Genomic DNA, 23,411 nt, shown 5'->3' with positions numbered 1-23,411 from the left:
TCATTTGGATAAAAGATTTGAGATACAATGTTTCTATATTAAAGATTTTATATTTAAGTTGTTTACTGTTCTATTCGTACTGTTTTATTCTTCTGGTTTCATTATTTTGTGATTGTTTTCCGGCAGTAATAAAAATAGTTTATGTTAATATTATGTTAAAAATTATCATTATTCATTCAGGGTTCCACTAAAACCGAAAATACCCAGGAAAACCTAAAAAGCTCAGGAATTTTCATATTTTTTTAAAAACTTAGCAAAACTCAAGGAAAATATGTTGTTGTTTTAAATTTGAACAATATATTTTTTTTAAAGAAAAGCTTGTTAATACATATAATAAGAAATTTGCAATGTGTAGCTGTTGTTGTAAAATATTTAGTTTGTCAAATAAATAAATTGTGTTTAGATAAGGAAAATGACTATATTGTGGATAAACTGAAAACAATATGGAAAAGTCACGGAAAAGTAAGGGAATTTAAAAAGCTTATCTCAAGAGAAAATGTTTCTTGCTAGGAAAACTAGGGTAAAGTTTTTTTAAATTATAGTGGCAACCCTGTTATAGTTACTGTTATTGTTAATGTAATAACAAAAAATCGATGCGAATATATTGTTATATAATTCTTATTGTTTAGAAGAATTTAATCGTAACTTTCTAGGTTTAAATATTGCCAGTAACAATCTTATCCGAGCCTTAAATGGAAATTATTAAGGAAGATTTCAGGAAGGTTGATATATATATATATATATATATATATATATATATATATATATATATATATATATATATATATATATATATATATATCAACCTTCTATCGAAACGTTGATATATATATATATATATATATATTAAAAATCCCTCAAATTTAAGAGGATTCAAACTTTAATAATAAAAAAATATTTTGCCAACCTCGTTGCCCTCACATTTGGGCTAGAGGTGGTAATTTTGGGAGGGCTTTTTTCCTAATCTCCCCTTTAAAAAAAAATGTCATAAAATTGAGATCCCCTCCTCTTTTTTCAAAAGAAATCTAATTAAATATTCTATGATAATCGGCTTTTTTCTTATTGATGAGCGTTATAAGGAGCCATCCATAAAGTACGTACGCAGGTATGGGGAGGGGGTAAACTAAAAAGGTACGAATGCGTATAAGAGGGAAAGGGGTGTTAAAGACAGCAAGTTCGTACGCGGTTTGACTATTTTTCTTTCTCAATCTCTCCTAAACTTGATTTTTTTTTTAATATAAATTTTTTTTTATATATTTTTTATAAAAACATTGAATTTCGCGAGTGTAAAAGATAATATATATTATTTTTATTTGACTTCGGTCACAACGGTTTTTTATATTTCTTTATAAATAATTAAGAGAGAAAAAGTTTTTTTTGTAAATGTTTTGATATATTAATGCGTTGGTAAAGGAAGGGAGGAGTTCTTGATTTTGTTATAAATAATGCGTACGTACGCAAAAGTAGGGGGAGTGGTTAAAAGCATTCAGGCGCGTACAAGGGGGGAGGGGTCCTAAATAAGTGGTTTTACTGCATACGTACATTATTGATGGCCCCTACGCTTATAAGACCTTATAAGCAAACTTATAAGACTATTTTTATCCATATTATGACATGAACATTAAACGTGCAAATGAAAGTTATAGCAGACAGCAATGATGTTTGACACTATTGCTACACTTTGAAAAAAAAATTCTCTAACAATAACTTCGTAAAAACACAAGTTTACATAGTTTGTAATGTTATTAAAATTAAAAATTCTATAAAATGACGTCATATTTTAATAAAACCTTGCCTCCTTTTATACCAAACACCTTCTCCCCACGTAACTTTTATGGATGGCCCAGTAAAGTCTTTTTCACAAACTTTTCATATTCTAACAAGAAATACATATAAACATACAAAAGTTTTTAGTTTAGAACGTTCCTGGAAGTTACCTAACTCAAATACTAAAATATCTTGAATTCGCTTTTTGACTTTTGCAAGATTTAAATAATTTTAATTATTTTTTTTTTACAAAAAGAGATTTTCTTAGTCCCGGTTCGCATTGACTTATAATGTCACCTTTATTTATATGCTTTACCACATTAATCTAAGCTGTTAAAAAGGAACAAGCACGCATTGATATCCACTTTTTAAAGATTGTTAACTTTAAGTTGAGATAAATCTAAATTCTCAAGATTTCGAGTCAGTGATGACCAAGAAACATCTAACTAAGCATTTTTTTGGAAATTTGACATTAAAACATCTCTAAGATCCTGCCCTTTATAATTCACTAGTAAGTTCCTATTTAGTATGGATCTTGCGATGTTTTCAACATGGCATATAAATAAATAAAACTCATCATTCACATGCATTAATACTCCTCGATCTACTCGGTTAATCCACGATCTTGTGCTATTCAATATAGCGTCATTAGAAATGTTGTTTGACAACTGCTAATAATTTATAACAGATAATTAAAGATGATGGTGATTTGTTTTTTTTTGTATTTTTGCAGCAAAAAAAAAACAATATATCCAGAAACATACATTATTACCTTTTTCTCTCTTAAAGATAATTTTAATTCTAACATGTTCTCATCAGTTACAAAGAGTTTTTTATTTCTCCATAATAATAATATTTTATACATTTTGTTTAACACAAATACTCCTAATATGTCAATATGGATCTCACTAACTTCAATATTTATTAACTTTAAAATATTATTCCATTTAGTTTTCAAATTAGCTGACAATCTCATTTTATTAACCATTTGACATATATAATTACGAGAACAAGGAGTATTACTTAAAGCGTTTAAAATTGCAAACATATCAATAGATAGAAGTCTATTAAAATGTTCAACTGATTTTTCTATTTTATTTTTGTGAAATAGCAGTTTAGAAGCAACCATGACAGAACTATTGCCAGGAGTAACAAAACCTTTTTCTGATATGTTGAAAAGTTCATCTTTAAAAGCTTCATTTATCGATTCCCAAAAGTATACCGTGAATTTCTCTAAATGCTTTATTTGCACATCATCATTGAGAATATCTAAATTTCAAAAATTTTTAAAAAGGAATTACAATTTTATTTTTTCATAACCATATAAATACAAAACACACATTAGGTATACTACCTTTAGAGCTTGCTTTACCTTTCGAAAATGATTTAGTTGAATGGATTTCACCACATTTAAGGATGTGATTATCATAATATTTTTTGGTATTGTAATGTTTTTTACATTTTTCACATCTCATTAATTCAGAACTAACTTTTTTCATGTCAAGCTTTTCAAACTCTGGAAGAAAAAAAAATTTGTCGTCGAAGGATTAGATACCAAAACTTTCTTTATTAATAAATAATTCAGCTTCAAAATCCTCAAGTAAAATACTTATTTCATCATTTTAAAAACATTCAACATCCAAAATAGAAAGAACACTATTTGTTTCACAAGACATTTATTTAATCTATAATTATATATACAAATGAAATTAATTTAAAATTAATTTGTAATGTTTATATAGCTGTAAGGTTATACAGGTTTTATATATATATATATATATATATATATATATATATATATATATATATATATATATATATATATATATATATATACATATATATATATATATATATATATATATATATATACATATATAAGCAATACGGGTTTTATATATTATATATATATATATATATATATATATATATATATATAAGCAATACAGGTTTTATATATATTATATATATATATATATATATATATATATATATATATATATATATAATATATATATATATACATATATGTATATATATATACATATATATATATATATATATATATATATATATATATATATATATATATATATATATATATATATATATAAAAGCAATACAGGTTTTATATATATTATATGTATATATATATATATATATATATACATATATATATATATATATATATATATATATATATATATATATATATATATATATATACATATATATATATATATATATATATATATATATATATATATATATATATATATATATAGTATATATATATATATATATGTATATATATATATATATATATATATATATATATATATATATATTTATACATATATATATATTGTGTATAACTTTTAGACGCTAATTTACATCTTTACCCCCTATTTTTATTTTTGATTATGATAGAGAATTTTATCCTGATTAAGAATTGAATAAAAACATAGACCTGAAAACCAAAGGAAAGTACTCTAATTTGATGTTCAAGTGTCAAAAAAATATACCAAAAACGCTAATATTCGCCATCTTTTATGAAACATGACTAAGTTATAATTAAGGCGGTAAACATTATGAACTTAATCATTAAAAAAACTTGATAACCCGGTTTTTATTCCGCTTAAACATTCTATGGATAAATTTGTTGTGTATTTTCTTTTTATTTTAGTATTTTTTTCTTAAAAAAACATCGAATTTTAATAAGTTTTATTTTTTATTTTCAGATTATATACATATTTTTTTAAATATACTAATATTTTAGATAGACGAATGTTACTATATACAAAAATAATAATTAAACGGGATATTCAACTTCAACTTGGTTCCAAAAGTGAAAATAAGAATGTTCTTTAAAACGTTGCGTCCACATGAATTCTGACAAATAATCGGGAATCATTTCTCTATTTGTGGGTCCAAACATGGCTTTAAATTTGGTTTTGCTTTTTTGCCACATTGCCTCAACCCTATTTGATGCAACATTTGTTGCAGGATCAACAAAATGTAAAGTATGGTTTACTGTACCATGTTGAAAACCTTGCGCTGCTAAACCTTGGTATGCTGCCCACATATCGCTCCATATTTCAGTTCCAGGACGAATCCATTCTATAATGATGGTTAATATGGTTGCTGCATCGCGGTGCGCTACAGGAATGAGTAACCCTTCTTTAGTTGCTATATCGTACGCACCAAAAATCCATTGATCTTCTTTAATTCTACCTCGGTTGTATCTCCTTCTTGAAAAAAGTGATTCATCTATTTCCACTATTGAACCTGGCCCTCCTAATTGCACACGGTTGTTAAGGAAATAAGTAACGGCAATGTCTCTACAAAATTGATTCCAATCAACTACAGTTATATTGCTACCAATTTCTAAATCCTTTTGTATGTCTTTTACTGAAAAGCCACCACTTTTTCCGGCGCTACGAGTCCAAATATAAGTAATACCTATTATTTTCCAAAGTTTCAGTTGAGATATTTCTAAAAAACTTCCAACACGAATACTTATTTTCTTTTTAGATTGTTTTTGCATGCATCTCCAAATCTTTCCATCGACATTATGATTATTTTGTTCGTTGCACTGAATGTAACATCGAGGACAGATCATATTTATAGCAAGTAAACCAAACTCCCTGCACCACCGGATGCACTCGTTATCATTGTTTCTAAACCTGCGACCAATTTCCGGTAAATTAAGGCTATCAAACTCGATAATAGTCGGTCGTCTAACGTTCGTCATTTTAATTTTAAAACAGAAATACAAAAACATTTCTTGTAGAATCTTTTATAACTACATTTTATTTTTTGCAATTTTTTTGCATCGGAATTTTTATGAATACTTTCGGAATTTTCATGAGCATTTTAGTTACTTTCAAACTACAGAAACCAGGTGACGTAATTAAATAGTGAAATTTTAAAGTGTTATAAAAAAAGATGGTGAACATTAGCGTTTTTGGTATATTTATATATATATATATATATTTATATATATATATATATATATATATATATATATATATATATATATATATATATATATATATATATATAACAATTATTATAATGAAATAATTAAAGTTGAGTTAGCGAGTTTAGTATTTACATCAAAAGCGCCGTTAGACGACGACGTAGCTCTTTCCGACTTTCTATTGCATTAAGAACAAAATATTTCACGCTTAATTTTAGACATTTCAATAGCGTTTCACTTCCATCTCTAATACTTCCATGATTTAATTAAGCATTCTGAATCTTTTTTGGACGAAAAATTTATTGGACGCGAAAATGACGTTCAAAAGACGTTTAGAATTTACATAGGACGGACGCTAGCTGAACGTCCATAGGACGTCTTTTTTACGCCCCGTGCCCACTGGGTAGCATGTTAAAATATTACTAGTACCTGATTTTTCTTAAGTCCAAAACTATATTTTTTTACATTGAGGATTAGGTCTAGCTTGTCGGCTGACCGGTAGAGCTATTTCACAGCAATCACTTCACTAAATGAATAACTATGCTATGTGTTTGTAAAAGTAATTATTTTTTATATACTGTGTATAAAAGATGAGAGATATTATTTTTAGTTTGACATTTTTTTTTATCAACGTAACACTTGTATATGTCAAATTGAAATGAAATAATCCATAACAAAGTCACCTTATAGATTTTTTAATCGAGTTTTAAATATTAAACATAAAAGTTCAATGTTTCAAAGTTTACTTGTTACAAGTTTAATCATTTAATTAAACAAATTGTTTACAATATAGAACTTAAAATTGAGTTTTAGTTAAAAGCTAATTAAAATTACAAAAATATGTTTAATAACCAAGTAAATTTTTATAACGCAGTAAATATTTAGCTGTTGCAAGTACAGTAAAAATGTTGCAGTTTTGTTGGCTTTGTTCCTAGCTTCAATGGCACTCTCAGACAAAGAACCTATTAGATACTTAAAATATTTGATAAAAGAAACACCATGAACTACCATTCTATACACAGACTGTGACATTGGAATGGCTCTTAAAAACTGATCGTTAGATATGAGACTATACAGACGTTCAGATTTCTGTTTAAAATTTTTTACAGCTGGTCTTGTGGTTGTACTGTTTATATTAATGAGCAGGTCTCTAACTAATTTGATCATATTGAAACTTAAAATTCTTCTAGACACAGATGGATTATTGAAGAATTTTCGTGCAACATTGCAAGTATTGGATGTACCACTTCTCTTTCTGACAAAAGATACCATTATTTTTAATTATATTTTAAATACATGCTGAAATTTTGTTTTGTTTTCAATAAATTCTTGGTTGTTTTTTGCTGAATTTTTCTTCCTTGTTTCACTGCTGGAAGTTTGAAAATAGTGTTAAAGACCCACTCTTTGCTGCATATCCACAAATGAAGGCTGCAAATTCCAAGTATTAATAAATTCTTGTCTACAATTTTATCTTTATTCTAAATGGTTTCTAAATTAAACTCCTTAGGACTTGCTTGACATTCATGACAGCACTGAGATGCTAAACTTTTTTTAAAAAGTTTTATCGGGCCTTATTGTGGCCACCCCTGCTATACATGAAAAAGATTCAGCCCCTAGGCATGATTAAAAAATTTGTTTCTGCAAAACCAACTATTTACGATACTATAAACTAGTTTTTAAAGAACAATTGAACACAAATATACCCAAAGAAAAAAGCCCGTCAGAACTAAAATGTTTATCCGGACTGTAAGAAATCGGATTTGAAGGAACTAGAACCAGCTACTAACTTGATACCACAGTATTAGGCGTTTTACCATCACTCGTTGTGGTATAAATAGTTGACAAACTTGAATTTATATCAAAAGTATTATCATAAAGTATAAACTTAATATTCCCTAAAGAAAAAATTTCCTTTTTTTATTGTTCAAACTTCTTTTGAATAAAACTAGCAGTCTCTTTGGTAAAACAAAACATAAAATAACAGATTGCATCTGAGCTATTTGGATCACAATTTTTCCATAATATTTTTTTTCCACTTCAAATCTCCAACAGTACAAACACTATACTATACACAGTGGAATCATCCACATCATCTTTATAGTTGCTGCATTCTGAAACTCAGATTGGTCACTCTGACCATCACCTCCCATTTTGCAAATAACATATATGTTATCACGTTCCTTCTGTGCTAAAACTCTAATAGAATTATCTTCATCCTCCAAAAGATACTCAAACATTCCAGAAACTAAATTTTTGATCATATTTAAGAGACTACATTTTACTTCAGTTTCTGAATATTCAACCTGCTCTGGATATGTCAATTTTTAGAATTCTGTTAACTTGGTTAAACCTAAAGAAACAAGTTGATGATTTTGTGTAACAATTTTCTTAAACTCAGCCCATGTTCTGTCTGCTAGTCTTAAACTGCAAAAAGTATGCAATGATAAATTTGGACCATATAAAGAAGACCTGGGTGCAGTAGAGGGATTAGATGCAAATCTTTTCACAGCATGTTAAAGTTCTTCCAGTTCTTTTACCTAAAGATTATCAGTTCCTTAACGTTTCATCCTACTTTTGAGTTCTAAAAAAGATTTTCTAGATTTTGGTGCACACGGTATAGTAAATATTCCTGCTTCAGGTGTTCCCATTGTTACAGTATTTCTCCTAAAACATATATATATATATATATATATATATATATATATATATATATATATATATATATATATATATATATATATATATATATATATATATATATATATATATACATACACACACATATATATATATATATATATATATATATTTATATATATATATATATATATATATATATATATATATATATATATATATATATATATACATACACACACACATATATATATATATATATGAATAATTGGCGCATACATATATACATATATATATATATGAATAATTGGCGCATAATTATGTATAATTTTCAAGATTAATTTGATCGTCTTTTGAATGAGTTTTTCTACTGCTAACCAAGTTTTGCAAATAAAAATTTGAGATATTTAGTAAGTCTATTAAGTCTATAAGTAGGTCTATGATTTTGACATAATAATAATATAAAAATTTTCATGAAATGATATAAAATGACTATTTTACAATTTTATAAAATTATAGCATTCTGAAAGCTAGCGTCCTGTCAAAACTTGGCGCCCGGGAGCCAAAGTCCCCCCTGACCCCTTTTCCCCTTAAATACGTCTCTAGCTTATCGAGCAAAGGAGGACATTAAGACCACTTTATGTTATACTTTTAGACTTTTTTATTAAAATAAATGGCTATAGTGTTGCTCAAATTTTTTTTTTCTAATGGTAGACAACATACTTTTAAACGAGGCATACTACTTTATTCTGAAAAAAAAAAATTTATATAGTGCCAATAATAGAATAAAGCTTAAAAAAAACAATCGCAAAAAAAAAGAAAAGGGGGGCAATAATACCAATTTTATTCAATCTATATATTTTGACCAAGACTTTATTCAAGTGTTAAAGTTCCATTTGATAATTTAAATATCATAAAAGAACAAAACACATTTTTTTATATAGGTGAACTTTTTATACAGAATTATAGTTTGCTATATTGTAGCAAACACTGGCATTGGGAGAAACAGGATTTTTTGATGTTTCAGATAGTACACTTTAAGGCATTGTGCTTGATGATATTTCATACTTAATTTCCCGAGTTAGTTAATTGTTCGTCTATCCGCTCATCGAGTGATTCGTTCGTTGTCCGTCAGTCCGCTACCATATGACCTCAGTATTAAAACTAATGGTTCATCAAAAAAGAAATTTTAATCTTTCTATTTAATCTTATTTAATTTTTATTTTATATATAATATAAACCGTAACGAAGTGTTTAAAAATCGAGTAATCTACATTTAAAATTTAGTTAATGTTTGCAGTTTAAAGAAAAAAAATCATAGAAAATGTTTTAAGTTAAACAAATTACTTATACAGTTAAAGGTGTAAAAAGTACCAGTGTGTGTAAGTTTTTTTTGTTATATAATTAAAATTTTTTTATAATATTTAATATATAATATTTAAATATTTTTAGGCTGTTAAACCATATGTTCCAGAAAACGTATATACATTCCACAGCCAGTCGTGGAAGTATTGTTATGCGCTGAAATGAAAGAATGTATATCGGTGAAAGAGAGTATGTTGGTGATTTACCAAAAATTGATAGGTATAGTTATATTCAAAATTTAAAAAAAGCATTAAAAAAAAAAAAAAAAAAACTAACGAGTGTTGAAAAAAATATTTATTGTAGAACAATTACGTTTAATGAACGCTATCATGAATAACAGAGTACTGATACGTGTTCATAATTTGGGTCGGATAAAAATTTAGAACCCGGAATCTTTTGAAAGATTTAATTTTTTTTTATGAATTATTAGTTTTCATACTGAGGTCATTGGTAGCAAACTGACGAACAACGAATTAATCACTCGAATAGCGGACAGGCCAACAACTAACTAACTCGGGAAATTGGGTATGGTATTTCATCATATGCCCCATATGTGGGGGCAATGAGATAATGAAAATATTTTTTTTATTATCTTATAACACATTTAAATTTATTTAAAACTTTTAAATTAGATTTTTTAATCTCTCAGAGATAAAAAGTTATGACAATGTGAGATTTTCACCCTTCCCAAAATGAGGGGGTTGTATAATTTACTTGATCATAACTTTTAAACACTAAATGATTATTATATGAAATTAAAATCCTGTTGATGAATTTAAATATATTATAAAGTAATATAAAAATGATTTGTTGCCTTATTGCCTTTACAATTGGGCGTTGGGGGCAAACATATTACCAATAAAAAATTTTAAGTCCAATTTTCTACATAGGCTTAGATCAATTGCCACATTTCCACTCCATGACTTTAACATCGTCTAATCCAGTTATCACATTACATTTTACATGATACTGCAATGCTTGATACATAAATGCCACAAGCATTGCAGCACACCCACTAATCACCTCTATCTCCATGAGCACCATAATTAGAACATACAGTGTCATTTTTGTCACCATAATTACTATCATTTTTATCTATAGGATGTTTTCTGAAGCTTCTTCTCTTCTTTGTTTTAAACATACTTCGGATGTAAAACTTTTACCATTACGGAACCTAATAGCCTGAGCAGATCTTCTCCGATAAAAGGTCTCTGCACATTTGGACTTTAACAGTTTTAGAAATAAATCTTTGATAAATGAGCCTTCTGAAGATGATCTAGAAATGGGTAAATATGAAAAAAACTTTTTACTTTACTGTTCCATTTTTAAGGTATTTTTAAAATTATTGTGCTGTTTAATTAAAATAAAACAAGCTTTTAAAAGAATATGAAGGCGATTTTGACAATACCTTGGAATTATTAGTTGTGGTAGTTTGTTATAACCTAAAAAAATGATTGATTATCCTTTATCTCTTTATATCTCTTTTTTCTAATTGTTGCCAATACAACTCTCATTTTCTAGAAACAACAACGCTGAAAAGCATGTTGTAGTGATTGTATCAAGAGAGTTCGAATGGTATTTTATTTTATTAAGATTTTCCACCAGGTTCCGCATACTTTGGTTATAATAAGATGATTAAAAGCAACTCTGTCCGACGTTAAGTTTAAAGTTATTTTTTTTAACGTTAAGTTATTTTTACGTTAAGTTTATTTACGTTAAGTTATTTTTTTTAATAACCGAATTACGAGATTTGTTATAGCTGCACAAGCAAATATCAGAATCAATAAAAAGCATATGAACAATGGGGTTACTTATATAGCTTTCATAATCATCAGATATTTCACTAGCAAGGACGGACACAGGATATTTTGGTATTTTAGATACGGTACTATCCAGGATTGTGAAAACTCCGAAATTGAGTATGCTTTTGCTTATGTCAAATAAAAATGTTTGGCAACAAAACATTTTGGAAACAAGAAAAATCCAAAAGTTTGCAGCCTCAAGCCCAAATAAAAAGGTAATGAGTTTATAAAATATTTTATAATATCTTATACTTAATTAATACTCTTTGCTAGTATTTTAATTTCATCAAATAATCGTTTTGTTTTCAAAAGTTTATGAATATGTCAATTAGTCATCCCTTCCCCAAAACAAGGAGGCTTTTAATTTCATTTTAACGATCTTTTATTATTTAAAGGTTAAATTTTTAATAATAGAAGATCGTTAGTTGAAACTAACTAAAATTTAGGAAAGAAAGGAGCACTCTTTGAAAAAGATAGATAGATAGATATAATCTCGATAACTTTTTTTTTACAAAATTGTTAACGTAAAAAGATTGGCTGGAGCAAGCAGAAGACAATGGTTTTATCATCTTGCTCCTATAATTTTAGTCTTATTTTACTATCAATACCAATAAAATATAAATGAAACACAAATTATCAGGTATTTGTAGCACATAAATATAAATATTTATATAAATATAACAACTCGTATAATTAAAATAGTCAAGTAAATGTATCATTATAAATATAATTACAAGTAAATGCAGTTTTATAAATATAACCATAAACATTTCCAATTATTGGGTACATGAAAATATTTTGAGACGTGAAACAGTTTTAAAAATAAGATTGTTTCAGTAATATTTAGGTCAAATAGCTGTTGTTTAACAACTCATTTAAAATGTGGAATCGAGTTTATTGTTTTATAATCTTCTAGATATTGAGAATTTAGATTGTCTCAGAGACATTTTTGTAATATAGTAGTTCTGCATAGAATGTTTTGTTTCATATTTATAATCAATATGTTGGAAGTAAATATAGAATATCTTTGGGACCAAATTTTTTTTTTAATTTAAACATAAACTGAAGGATGCTATAGATGTTTTGTTCATAAGTATTAATAAATCTCAGTTCTTTCATTATTTGTTTAGTGCAAACATATCCATTTGTGATTATGCAACATGCTTGCTTTTGTTTTTTATAGACTAAAGCTAGAACATTGGGGCAATCTAGTAACTATAATAAAAAGACAAGAAATCTTTCCTTAAATTTTATTTTTTTATTTAGCAATAGTTACAAGCAATAAGAAGTAATTATTATAATTATTTCTTAAACTACCTCCTTCTCCACTAACTATAAAAAGTTAAATTAAAATTTTTACCAACTCATTGCTTTCATATAAGAGGTTGGGTCTAAAAAACTTTTTATGGCATTTTTGTTCCCAGGCGTCGATTTTGGCAACCTTTTGCATAAAACTCCACTCCTGACCAAATAGCTGGACAAGAGCGTTCTTTAAATACGAGTTCGTTACTAGTACGCGGTTTTTTTATATGTTATGTTTTTTGCAAGAAAACCTAATATTCTTTAAAATATGCTTCATTTTTCTTGACACATTTTATTCGTTTTGCCAGTTATTAGTTATACTTCTTAATAAAGAATTGGTTCACCATAATTCTACCCTAAATTTTTTTTTTCAAATATAGTTGATATTAATCCTACAGTTTAATATTTTAGAAGTATATAAAAATTATTAAAACTTTAAACTAACACAACAGTATCGTTAAAAGGGAGGGCTTAACCGGGATTCGAACCCGGGGCCTCTCGCACCCAAAGCGAGAATCATACCGCTAGACCATTGAGCCACAAAAATGCAGTACTCGTTTATAATTAAATAATTCACATTAATTATTCAAGCATAACACAGTAGAAACAAAAGTTGCTTTTCCGTACATACTGTGAGCTTATTGTTTAGCATACTTATATTCATAAAAAGATTGTAAGATGATTGTATAGCATGCTTATATTTATAAAAAATTTCTTTATTCTATCTCACTGATATTAAGTTTGTCAAAAAACAAGTAGAGGCTAGCCTTATTTAATATTTAAACACAATTTTTTTTGTTTATTATGGATTATGAACTTAGTTAAAGATAAGACTTAATATTTTGACAATAGTTTAAAGAAAGTTTTTTTTATTGTAAAAGCAATCAATTTAGTTTTTTTCATAGAGTTCTTTTTAAACTTTATGGTTATAAACCCTAATAAATTTAATAATTGGAACATGGAACTTAAATTACAAAATACAAGATCTTTTTTAACATGGTCCAGAGCATGAAGAGTTTTTGGAAATTTAAAAATTTTTAAATTTTTATTGCAAATATAAAGATGCACTATATTGTTTTCCTTGCCTCTAGTTTGAATCTGGTGCACATGATATTCAATTTTGTAAGTCCAATGGATTTGTGGACTGGAAACATTCAAAGAGTTATAATATAGCTGATCAAGAAAGTAAAAATATATTTTTCAAGAAATAGTCTTAGCCGTAACATAATTTTTAATTAAATACCGTGATTTAATTAAATACCATTACTTAAAGTTAACCAATCACATTCTACTTTTAAAAAGAATTATCCAATGGTATTGTTTCAAAACTTCATAAGCAATCAAAGCATTGCAAATTAAAGGTAGAAGTTTAGAAAAAATTATAACAATATTTAGTTTGTTTATTGTTATTTTTTTTATGGTGCTTTTTGAAAGACTAATAATAAATTTCTAGATTAAAATTGAATAAATAAATGTCTAGAAAAGAATTGGTTGTATTGTTTCCGGATTTACAAAAAAAGATATTTTTTATCTCAATATTTTAAATATAGCGATTTGTTTTTAAATCGAGCAAAAATACTTTAACACAAAAAAAATCCTACAGAGATATCATCAGTTTCTTGCCAAAAAACGTTTTTAAAGAATGTAACAAACCTATAGCTAATTGGGGAAGAAAAAGATAAGGTTCAACCAAGTAGTAGAGATTGTCTAAAACTTAGATATTTATACCTAGTATCAAGGCATTCAAACATACCTAGTATCGAGGCATTCCAAAAAAAGTTTACTTTACGTAGATCATGATTTTTGTTGTGATTACATCTTAATAGTTCAAACAATTGTTAAAAACTTATCTATACCACAATTTTCAACATTTTTCAGCTTCTTTCTCTCCCCAGCCAGTCTATTATACCTCTTTAAAACAATTAAACCCACAAATTCAAAATCACAAAAATTTGTGACAACACATAAACAATTTTTAGAAATGGAAGTTATAAGTAAAAGGGTTTGAAAAGAGTCGACCGATTGACGACTTTGCGCAGACAGCACTGAAAAGCGAAACTTTGAAATGGCTTAATGTATTGAATATGATATTAAATTGTATATTGTTTTGTGCTAAAAACAACTTAGTTTTTTGTGGAAACAAACTGATGGAGGTATATTTTTAAATCTGATCAAATTTATTAGTCAGCTCTTTGTTACAATTTTCATTTAAAAATCACACTACCCAGTAAACATGTCAGCGTTGAATCAACGTTGAAAACCGGTCGCAGCGTAGAAAAAGCGTTACAGTCACAAAAACAACGCGCTTTCAACGTTGAATCAATGTTTGTTATTGTATACTAAATCGCGGTAAATTTAAACGTTGAATAAGCGTTGAAATTGTAACGTAATTTAGCTTCTCAAAAAAAGACGTTTATTCAACGTGGAATCAACTTACGCAAAAAGCCATTTTAAAGACGATTCAAAATCTATGCTTCATCAACGTTAAAAATAAACCGCTTTTTAAACGTCACATTTTCAACGTTGAATAAGCGTATAAATATCAACTTATATTATCTTCTCAAAAAACCCCGTTTATTCGACGTTGAATAAAAGTACGCAAATAATCACTGTAAAAACGTCGCAAAGTTGAAGGTTTATCAACGTTAGACATTAGCTGCTTTTTCAACGCATTTAAGCTATTTATGAAACAACGCTTATTCAACGTTACATATACCAACGTTAAAAATGTGGTAGTTAAAAAACGTTGAAAAAGTGTTATTTTGCCAACGTTAATTAAACGTTGTTTTGACAACGTTGAGGAAGTGACACATTGAAAAATATTGTCTCATTAACTAGCCATTACAAAAATAATTTGCCGTAAAGAAAAGGCAATGAAAACTTAATAGAATGCATGCAGATGGTATAAAAAAAATATTTTGATAAAGTTATGTTTTATAACTTCTGTTTATTGCGGCTAATTTAAAACTTTTAGATTTTGCATCAAATTGTATATAATATACGTAAATCTCAGAATATATTCGGTTTATTCAGGTTATTTTTGTTGATGATTTATTTATTTTAAAATGACCATTTTAATAAATTGCAAAGTTGTATTAAATATGTTATTTCTAAGTTACAAATAGCACTTAATTTTAATAAGATTCAGATGTTTTAAGTAATATCAAAATTAATAAAACATAATAAGTCAGACTAAATTTAGTCTGTTCACAGACTAATTTTTTTATTTATTTGAAAAACTTTAAGCACCTTACCCTAATTATCAAGCAAATAGTCAGAATAAAATCTTCGACCAATAATGAAATTATTGGTCGAAGCATTATTAAGTTTTTTTTATATAAAAACACGTTTGGATAAGAAACTTTATTTCCATTTTTTTGAAAAACTTCTAATTTTAATAGGAAAAGTATTAAGTCCTAATTATAGAGTTGGTGTTGTATATTTAATTCTAACATTTATTCTTTATCATATATTTTTATTTTAATAATATGTATTTATGCATATATATATATGGGTAAATTTATGAATATATATAAAAGAAATATATACATTTTATATATGTATATATAATGTTTATATTTCTAGTCCTAATTTTAGAGTTAGTGTTGTATATATAATTCTAACATTTATTATTTATCACATACCTTTGATATGTGTTTTTATTTATTTTAATATTATGTATTAATGCATGTAATTATGAATATATATATATATAATATATATATATATATATATATATATATATATATATATATATATATATATATATATGTGTGTGTGTGTGTGTATATGTATTATATATATATATATATATGTATATATAATATATACTTATATATATATATACATATAAACATATATTTTTGTTTATAAATGTATATATATATATATATACATATATATATATATATATATATATATATATATATATGTATATATATATATTTATATATATATGTATATATACATATATATACATGCATTATATATATATATATATATATATATATATATATATATATATATATATATATGTATATATATGTGTGTATATGAATATATATATATATATATATATATATATATATATATATATATATATATATATATATATATATATATATACATATATATATATACATATAAACATATTTTTGTTTATAAATGTATATATATATATTATATATATATATATATATATATATATAATAAAAACATATATGTATATATAGATATATATGTATATAATTATATATATTTAAATATATATGTAAATAAAACAAATGATGCCTTTTTTTTAGATGATCTATTACAATGACTTCACAATCTTGGGCTTAAGTTGTTTATTTTAAAAACAGATTGAAGCAGAGGCAGTTGCTCTATGTTGTTGGGTAGAAGATGGTTGGTTATTTTTGTCAACTGGTGTTCATGCAATGAAAGCTGCCTATAATAGTTTTCCAATTGATTATTCATGGACCAAGCTTAGAGTAAAAAGATTTAAAGTTACTGGAGGTCATTAAATTTTACAGTACTCATTGCTACTTTAATTGTTTTATATGAATAAAAAAACTGTTATAGTTTTATATTAATGGTAAAGTACTATATCAAATAAACATCTAATAAGTCTTATTTTTATTTTGGGATAAGTAAAATTTTGATTCTGTTTATTGTATTATGATTGCCTAGATATATATCATAATCTGCTTGCACTGGGTCTACTTTTTAGTTTTTACATTTTTGTTTATATTTGTTTTACTAAATAATTACTTATAAGTATCTATTATTAGATAAAGAAATAGGCGAAGGATTTAATTTTACGACTACAGAGGGCTCCAAAAAAGAACGAAAGTAGTTATGTCAGTGAATGATTGTGTTTCTCTTTGCATTTAATTTTTTTTATGGTGAAGAATATATAAAACTTAATATTAATTATTAGTCATATCTGATTTTAATAATACTGTTCAAATTTTTTTGACATGTGATAATTTGATTTTAGGTGTAAGTTTATTTAGTAAAGTTCTGGTGGATTAAAGATAGAGGAATGATATGGTTTTAACTGGTTTCCATCTTATGAACAAAGTACATTATATGATTTAAATTGATGGTTTATAGTTACAACTATTCAAGTAAGTTTAATTTAGTTAATTTATGCATATACGTATATATATATACATATATATATATATATATATATATATATATATATATATATATATATATATAATATATATATATATATATATATATATATATATATATATATATATATATATGTATATATGTGTATATATATGTATACATAGATATATATATATATATATATATATATATATATATACATATATATGTATATATATATATATATATAAATATATATATATATGTATATATATATATATATATATATATATATATATATATTTATATATATATATATATATATATATATATGTATAGCATTAATATTTTTAATAAATTTAGAACTCTAACAATAAAAAAAAAATTATTTACATTGGAATCTACATAACTTCAAAAATTTGATTGTAATCAAGAAAAAGAAAATTTATAATTTTTTTTAAATCATTGTAAAAGTAACTCTTTTAAATGAAATGAGCTATTTTACAATTATTTTAGATTTCAAAATTGCCCATATATATTTTTAACAGGGTTAAGGTCTGGACTTTGTGGCGGCCATTTAAGGATGTTAGCTTTACTTTTTTTTTAGGAACTGTTGTGTCGCTTTGCATGTGTGTTTAGGGTCGTTGTCATTGTGAAAAAAAAATTTGCGATCAATTCTTAAACGGAGTGACATTAATTTTTTTTAAGCCAATTAACATACAACTTTCCTGTCATTATACATTCAACATTCACCAGTCGTCCCACACTATTTGAACCAAAACATCCCCGAGCCATAGGCAAACCACCTCCATGCTAGACTGTTTTTGTAAGATTTCTATCTAAGAGTGCATCACAAGGTCTGCGCCAAACTCTTTGTCGTTTTTAAGCCAAGTATTTGACATTTATTCTTATCAGTCCATAACACTAAGTTCCACAATGCCTCGCACTTGTTAATTTGCAGTTTTGCAAATGCTAAAAGTTTTTCTTTGCTTATACGACTAATGAGGGGTTTACTTTTCTGGAGAAGGTTTATTTAAACCACCTAAATTATTAAACCACTTAAATTAAGTCTTCTCTGTACAGTTTGATAGGACACATTTAATTTAAGATTTTCAACAATCTGCCTTATTTTATTGTTGATTTTTTTTTAAATTATTGTTGAATTTTTTTTTTTATCAGTGCAATTAGGATATTGGTTATTGTTGAAGTCTTAATGGGGCGACCAAGTCTTTTCTCATTTTCAGCAGAACCAGTTGTTTCATACTTTATACACATCTTCCTAACACCACTCACTGATATTTGATATTTTTCATCACATTGCTTGTAGGTTAAGCCCTTTTTTCGATCAAAAGTGACCTAAGATCTGATGTCCAATGAATAATTTTGATGATAAACCATTATTATTATTTTAACTTTTTTTAAAAATAAATTCCAAAAAGGATAGTTTAAAATGCTTATTGTTAATAACTTTAACAAAATATTTTTGATGTTAATACTTTTAAGTAAATAGTTATTGACAAAGCATTATATTTCATAATAAAAATGTAGATGTTTCTTACTTTTGTCACATTTATTTTAGACAGAAAAACTGTAAGTTAGCAAAGTTCATTTAATAGAGTTACTTTTGAATTGAGTTAAAAAGAGTTATAAATGTTTTTTTTTTCTCTCTGGAATCAAATTTAAAAAAACTTAAAACTTTTGCAGTTATATAGATTCTGACGTAAATAATATTGTATATATTTATATTTATATATATATATATATATATATATATATATATATATATATATATATATATATATACAAAATTATATAATTTTGTATATATATATATATATATATTTATACAAAATTATATAATTTTGTATATGTATATATATACAAAATTATATAATTTTGTATATATATATATATACAAAATTATTCAATTTTGTGTATATATATATATATATATATATATACACAAAATTATATAGTTTTGTATATATATATATACAAAATTATATAATTTTGTATATATATATATACAAAATTATATAATTTTGTATATATATATATATACAAAATTATATAGTTTTGTATATATATATATATATATATATATACAAAATTATATAATTTTGTGTGTATATATATATTTATATATATATATATATATATATATATATATATATATATATATATATATATATATATATATATATATATATATATATATATAATTTTGTATATTAGTAATAGAAAATCACTTAATATGCATACAAAATATATACAATATATACAAATTTATATATACAAAATTATATAATTTTTATATAATTTTGTACTAATATAATTGATCTGTTCTTTTAAGAACATTGAGCACTCTATTGTGTAGAATACTTTTTAAAGTTGTTTAAATAAATATAATTTTGTATATATATATATATATATATATACAAAATTATATAATTTTGTATATATATATATATATATATATATATATAAATATATACAAAATTATTTTTGTATATAAATATATATATATATATATATATATATATATATATATATATATATATTTATTTATATATATATATATATATATATATATATATATATATATATATATATAGTAAATTCCCGGTTATTCGAACCTCCAAGGGGTATAAGAATTTATTTCGAATAACCTGAAACTCTAATAACTGAATATGCTCTTTAAAATGACCTACTTTAAGTTTCTTTCAAATTTTAATAAAAGTAGAAAGTAAAAAAGAAAAAGACCTTTGGAATTTGGTGCTACTTCAGTTTTATCCTTGTAAAATAATAAATTTTTTACAATTCATTGAAAATATAGTCCATTTTTTATTTATTTTTTGTTCCTTAAATGTGTTTTTTTATCTTCAAGGGGAGCAAAAATTGTTTCGAATAACTGAAATTTTAAACAACTGCAGGTTCAAATAACTGCATTTCTGCATAACAGCATTTGCATGAGTTTGTTAAAGAAAATTCAAAGGAAATAAAAATTGCTTTGAATAAGCAGACAATTTTAATAAGTGCCATTTCGTATAACCGGGAGTTTACTGTATAATAAATAAATAAATATGTATATATATAAATTTTAACTAAAATGAGTGATTGGACATTCTTAACTATTTTATAACCGAAAGTGGTCCTAAATCAGCAGCTTTTCGAACTTTAGTTTTGTCTGAATCCGTTAGGTTGAAAAAGTAGTCTGGATCAAACTCTTTCAACTTTAATCAAATTCTATTCTTAAGGTGGTCAAGATTTTTTGCAGTAAATCCATTTCCATAAACTTTTGCTTTTAAATGTGCCCAAAAATTTTCAATTGGCCTTAACTGCGGTACATTTGGGGGGTTATCTTTAGCGTCGACAAAGTTAATACCTAAAGTGTTGTAAGTTTCTAATGTGTGTTTTGCATAATGACATCTCGCTCCGTCAGGCCAAAATAAAATTTTCATGATTTGATGCTTGGAATTTATAAATGGAAGAAGTCTTTTTGTAATACATTCTTTAGAATAAGTTTTTGCATCTAGTGCACAGTTTTTTACAGCAAAATAAGGCGATGAATGACCAAAACGACTGATTGCAATCCAAACGAGAACTTTTCCGTCAAACTTTTTTTTGAAGTTGAATTTAATGTTAGGATCAGTTTGAGAACTATCCTTTGTATAGTAGCCAGAGTTTTGTGAACAATTTGCACCATTTACAAAGAAATAAGATTCATCGTCCATGATGATTTCAAACTCATTTGATGGCTTGAAAAAAGTTTTTGAAAGTTTTAATAAGTTTTTCTTTTGTTTAATTTCTTGCTTTTCTGTTGCTTTTGGTGCATTTTTTCTTTTGGTATTCTTTAGTCCATGCATACTTATTAATCTATTTACGTATGAAACGCTTATCTTATATTTTAGTGCCAATTTTCTTTGCGAAATCCCGATTCTCTCTTCTGCTCTTGCAATCATGGACTCTCTCTTTTCTGGTGTAATTTTAAGAGGTTTTCTGCCGCAACCGATTTTTCTATTCATTGGCAAATTATTTTCAGACCTTTTAATTATGTCATAAATTGTAGATTTAGCGATTCCCATTTTCTTAAAATGATTCACTGTAAATTTCTTTCCACTGTTTATGTTTCATTTATAAAAATTTCCAATCACATTTCTAACATCGTTTTCTTTTAGATGCTCCATGTTTATTTGAATTAATTATTTAAACTCAATTTTGCCACAAAATGAAACTGTTGTTGTTGACCGATTAAATTTAAAAATTTCGAATCGAAAATTCGAAATTTAGAACAATTTGTGTACATTTGAAATCAGTCCGGATTTTTTGTGAACAGACGTTATAATAATAATGATCCATTTATTTAACCATAAAATATGAAAATTTACAATAATATTTATAAACTCACATAAATAAGGTTAGGTGTCACTCATATAGTTAAAAACTAGTCAATGGAGTGATACCTGAACCTATAATTATAAATTATATATATAAATAAGTTATATATATATATATATATGTGTATGTATATATATATATATATATATATATATATATATATATATATATATATATATATATATATATATATATATATATATATATATATATATATATATGTATATATATATATGTATATATATATATATATATATATATATATATGTATATATATATATATATATATATATATATATATATATATATATATATATATATATATATATGTATATATATATATATATATATATATATTTACTTTTTAAATTTAATAATAATTATACTAATTTAATAACATTTTTTTTTTACATTTGCTTTCAGACTGCTAATGGTACAAGTTTTGTTTTTTGATTTAGATTCTGTATCTCAATGATATCCTGGCCTATCGATACGATATCCTGTTAATTGTATTTTTATATATTGCATAAATATATATGCAAACACTCACACACATAAATTTTAAAGAAAATATTTATATTTTTATATATATATCAATAAATTGTATATGTTAAGCTTTTTTATATTTATCATTGTATATCACTGTTTGTATTAAAAATTGATTTTGGAAATATTGCGAGGGCAGAGTTCAACTTACAATTTAGTTTTATTTGCCAATTCAATATATATTATAGCCACGTTTAATTACGTTTAATAATATTTTGCGATATTTTATACAGCGCATTTAAGCGTTGATTCATTGTTATATTTCAACCTTTACTCGACGTCTTTGAGTCACGTTAAATCGACGTTTTACTAACAACGTTACAAATCCTTGCAAAATAGACTACTTTAACAGCGTTTATGCAACGCTTTTTAGGTAACGTCATTTGAACGCTAAGTTGCGACGTTTATTCAACGCTTTTTATGTAGCGCTTTTTCAACGTTTAGTTGCGACGCTTTTGTAACGTCATTTAGTAACGTTTTTTCAACGTTACGCA

At 25.1% G+C, this 23,411-nt stretch overlaps 1 protein-coding gene and 1 long non-coding RNA gene across 2 annotated transcripts; one reads left to right on the top strand and one right to left on the bottom strand.

Annotated features, from left to right (window-relative positions):
- Positions 1 to 4,579: 4,579 nt before the first annotated feature.
- On the bottom strand, positions 4,580 to 5,521 carry LOC136085338 (uncharacterized). The gene has a single exon (XM_065806636.1). The coding sequence runs from the start codon at positions 5,519 to 5,521 to the stop codon at positions 4,580 to 4,582; it is 942 nt and encodes a 313-aa protein (XP_065662708.1).
- A 10,040-nt stretch (positions 5,522 to 15,561) lies between these two features.
- Positions 15,562 to 23,016, top strand: LOC136085044 (uncharacterized). Its single transcript, XR_010641030.1, has 4 exons — positions 15,562 to 15,757; positions 17,157 to 17,367; positions 17,852 to 17,981; positions 22,830 to 23,016. It is a non-coding gene; the product is annotated as an uncharacterized LOC136085044 (long non-coding RNA).
- Positions 23,017 to 23,411: the final 395 nt, after the last annotated feature.

This window comes from Hydra vulgaris, chromosome 09 (genome assembly GCF_038396675.1).
Source record: "Hydra vulgaris chromosome 09, alternate assembly HydraT2T_AEP".
Lineage (NCBI taxonomy): Eukaryota > Metazoa > Cnidaria > Hydrozoa > Anthoathecata > Hydridae > Hydra > Hydra vulgaris.
The sequence above is the reverse complement of the archived record's forward strand: the minus strand, read 5'-3'. Positions and strand labels throughout refer to the sequence as shown.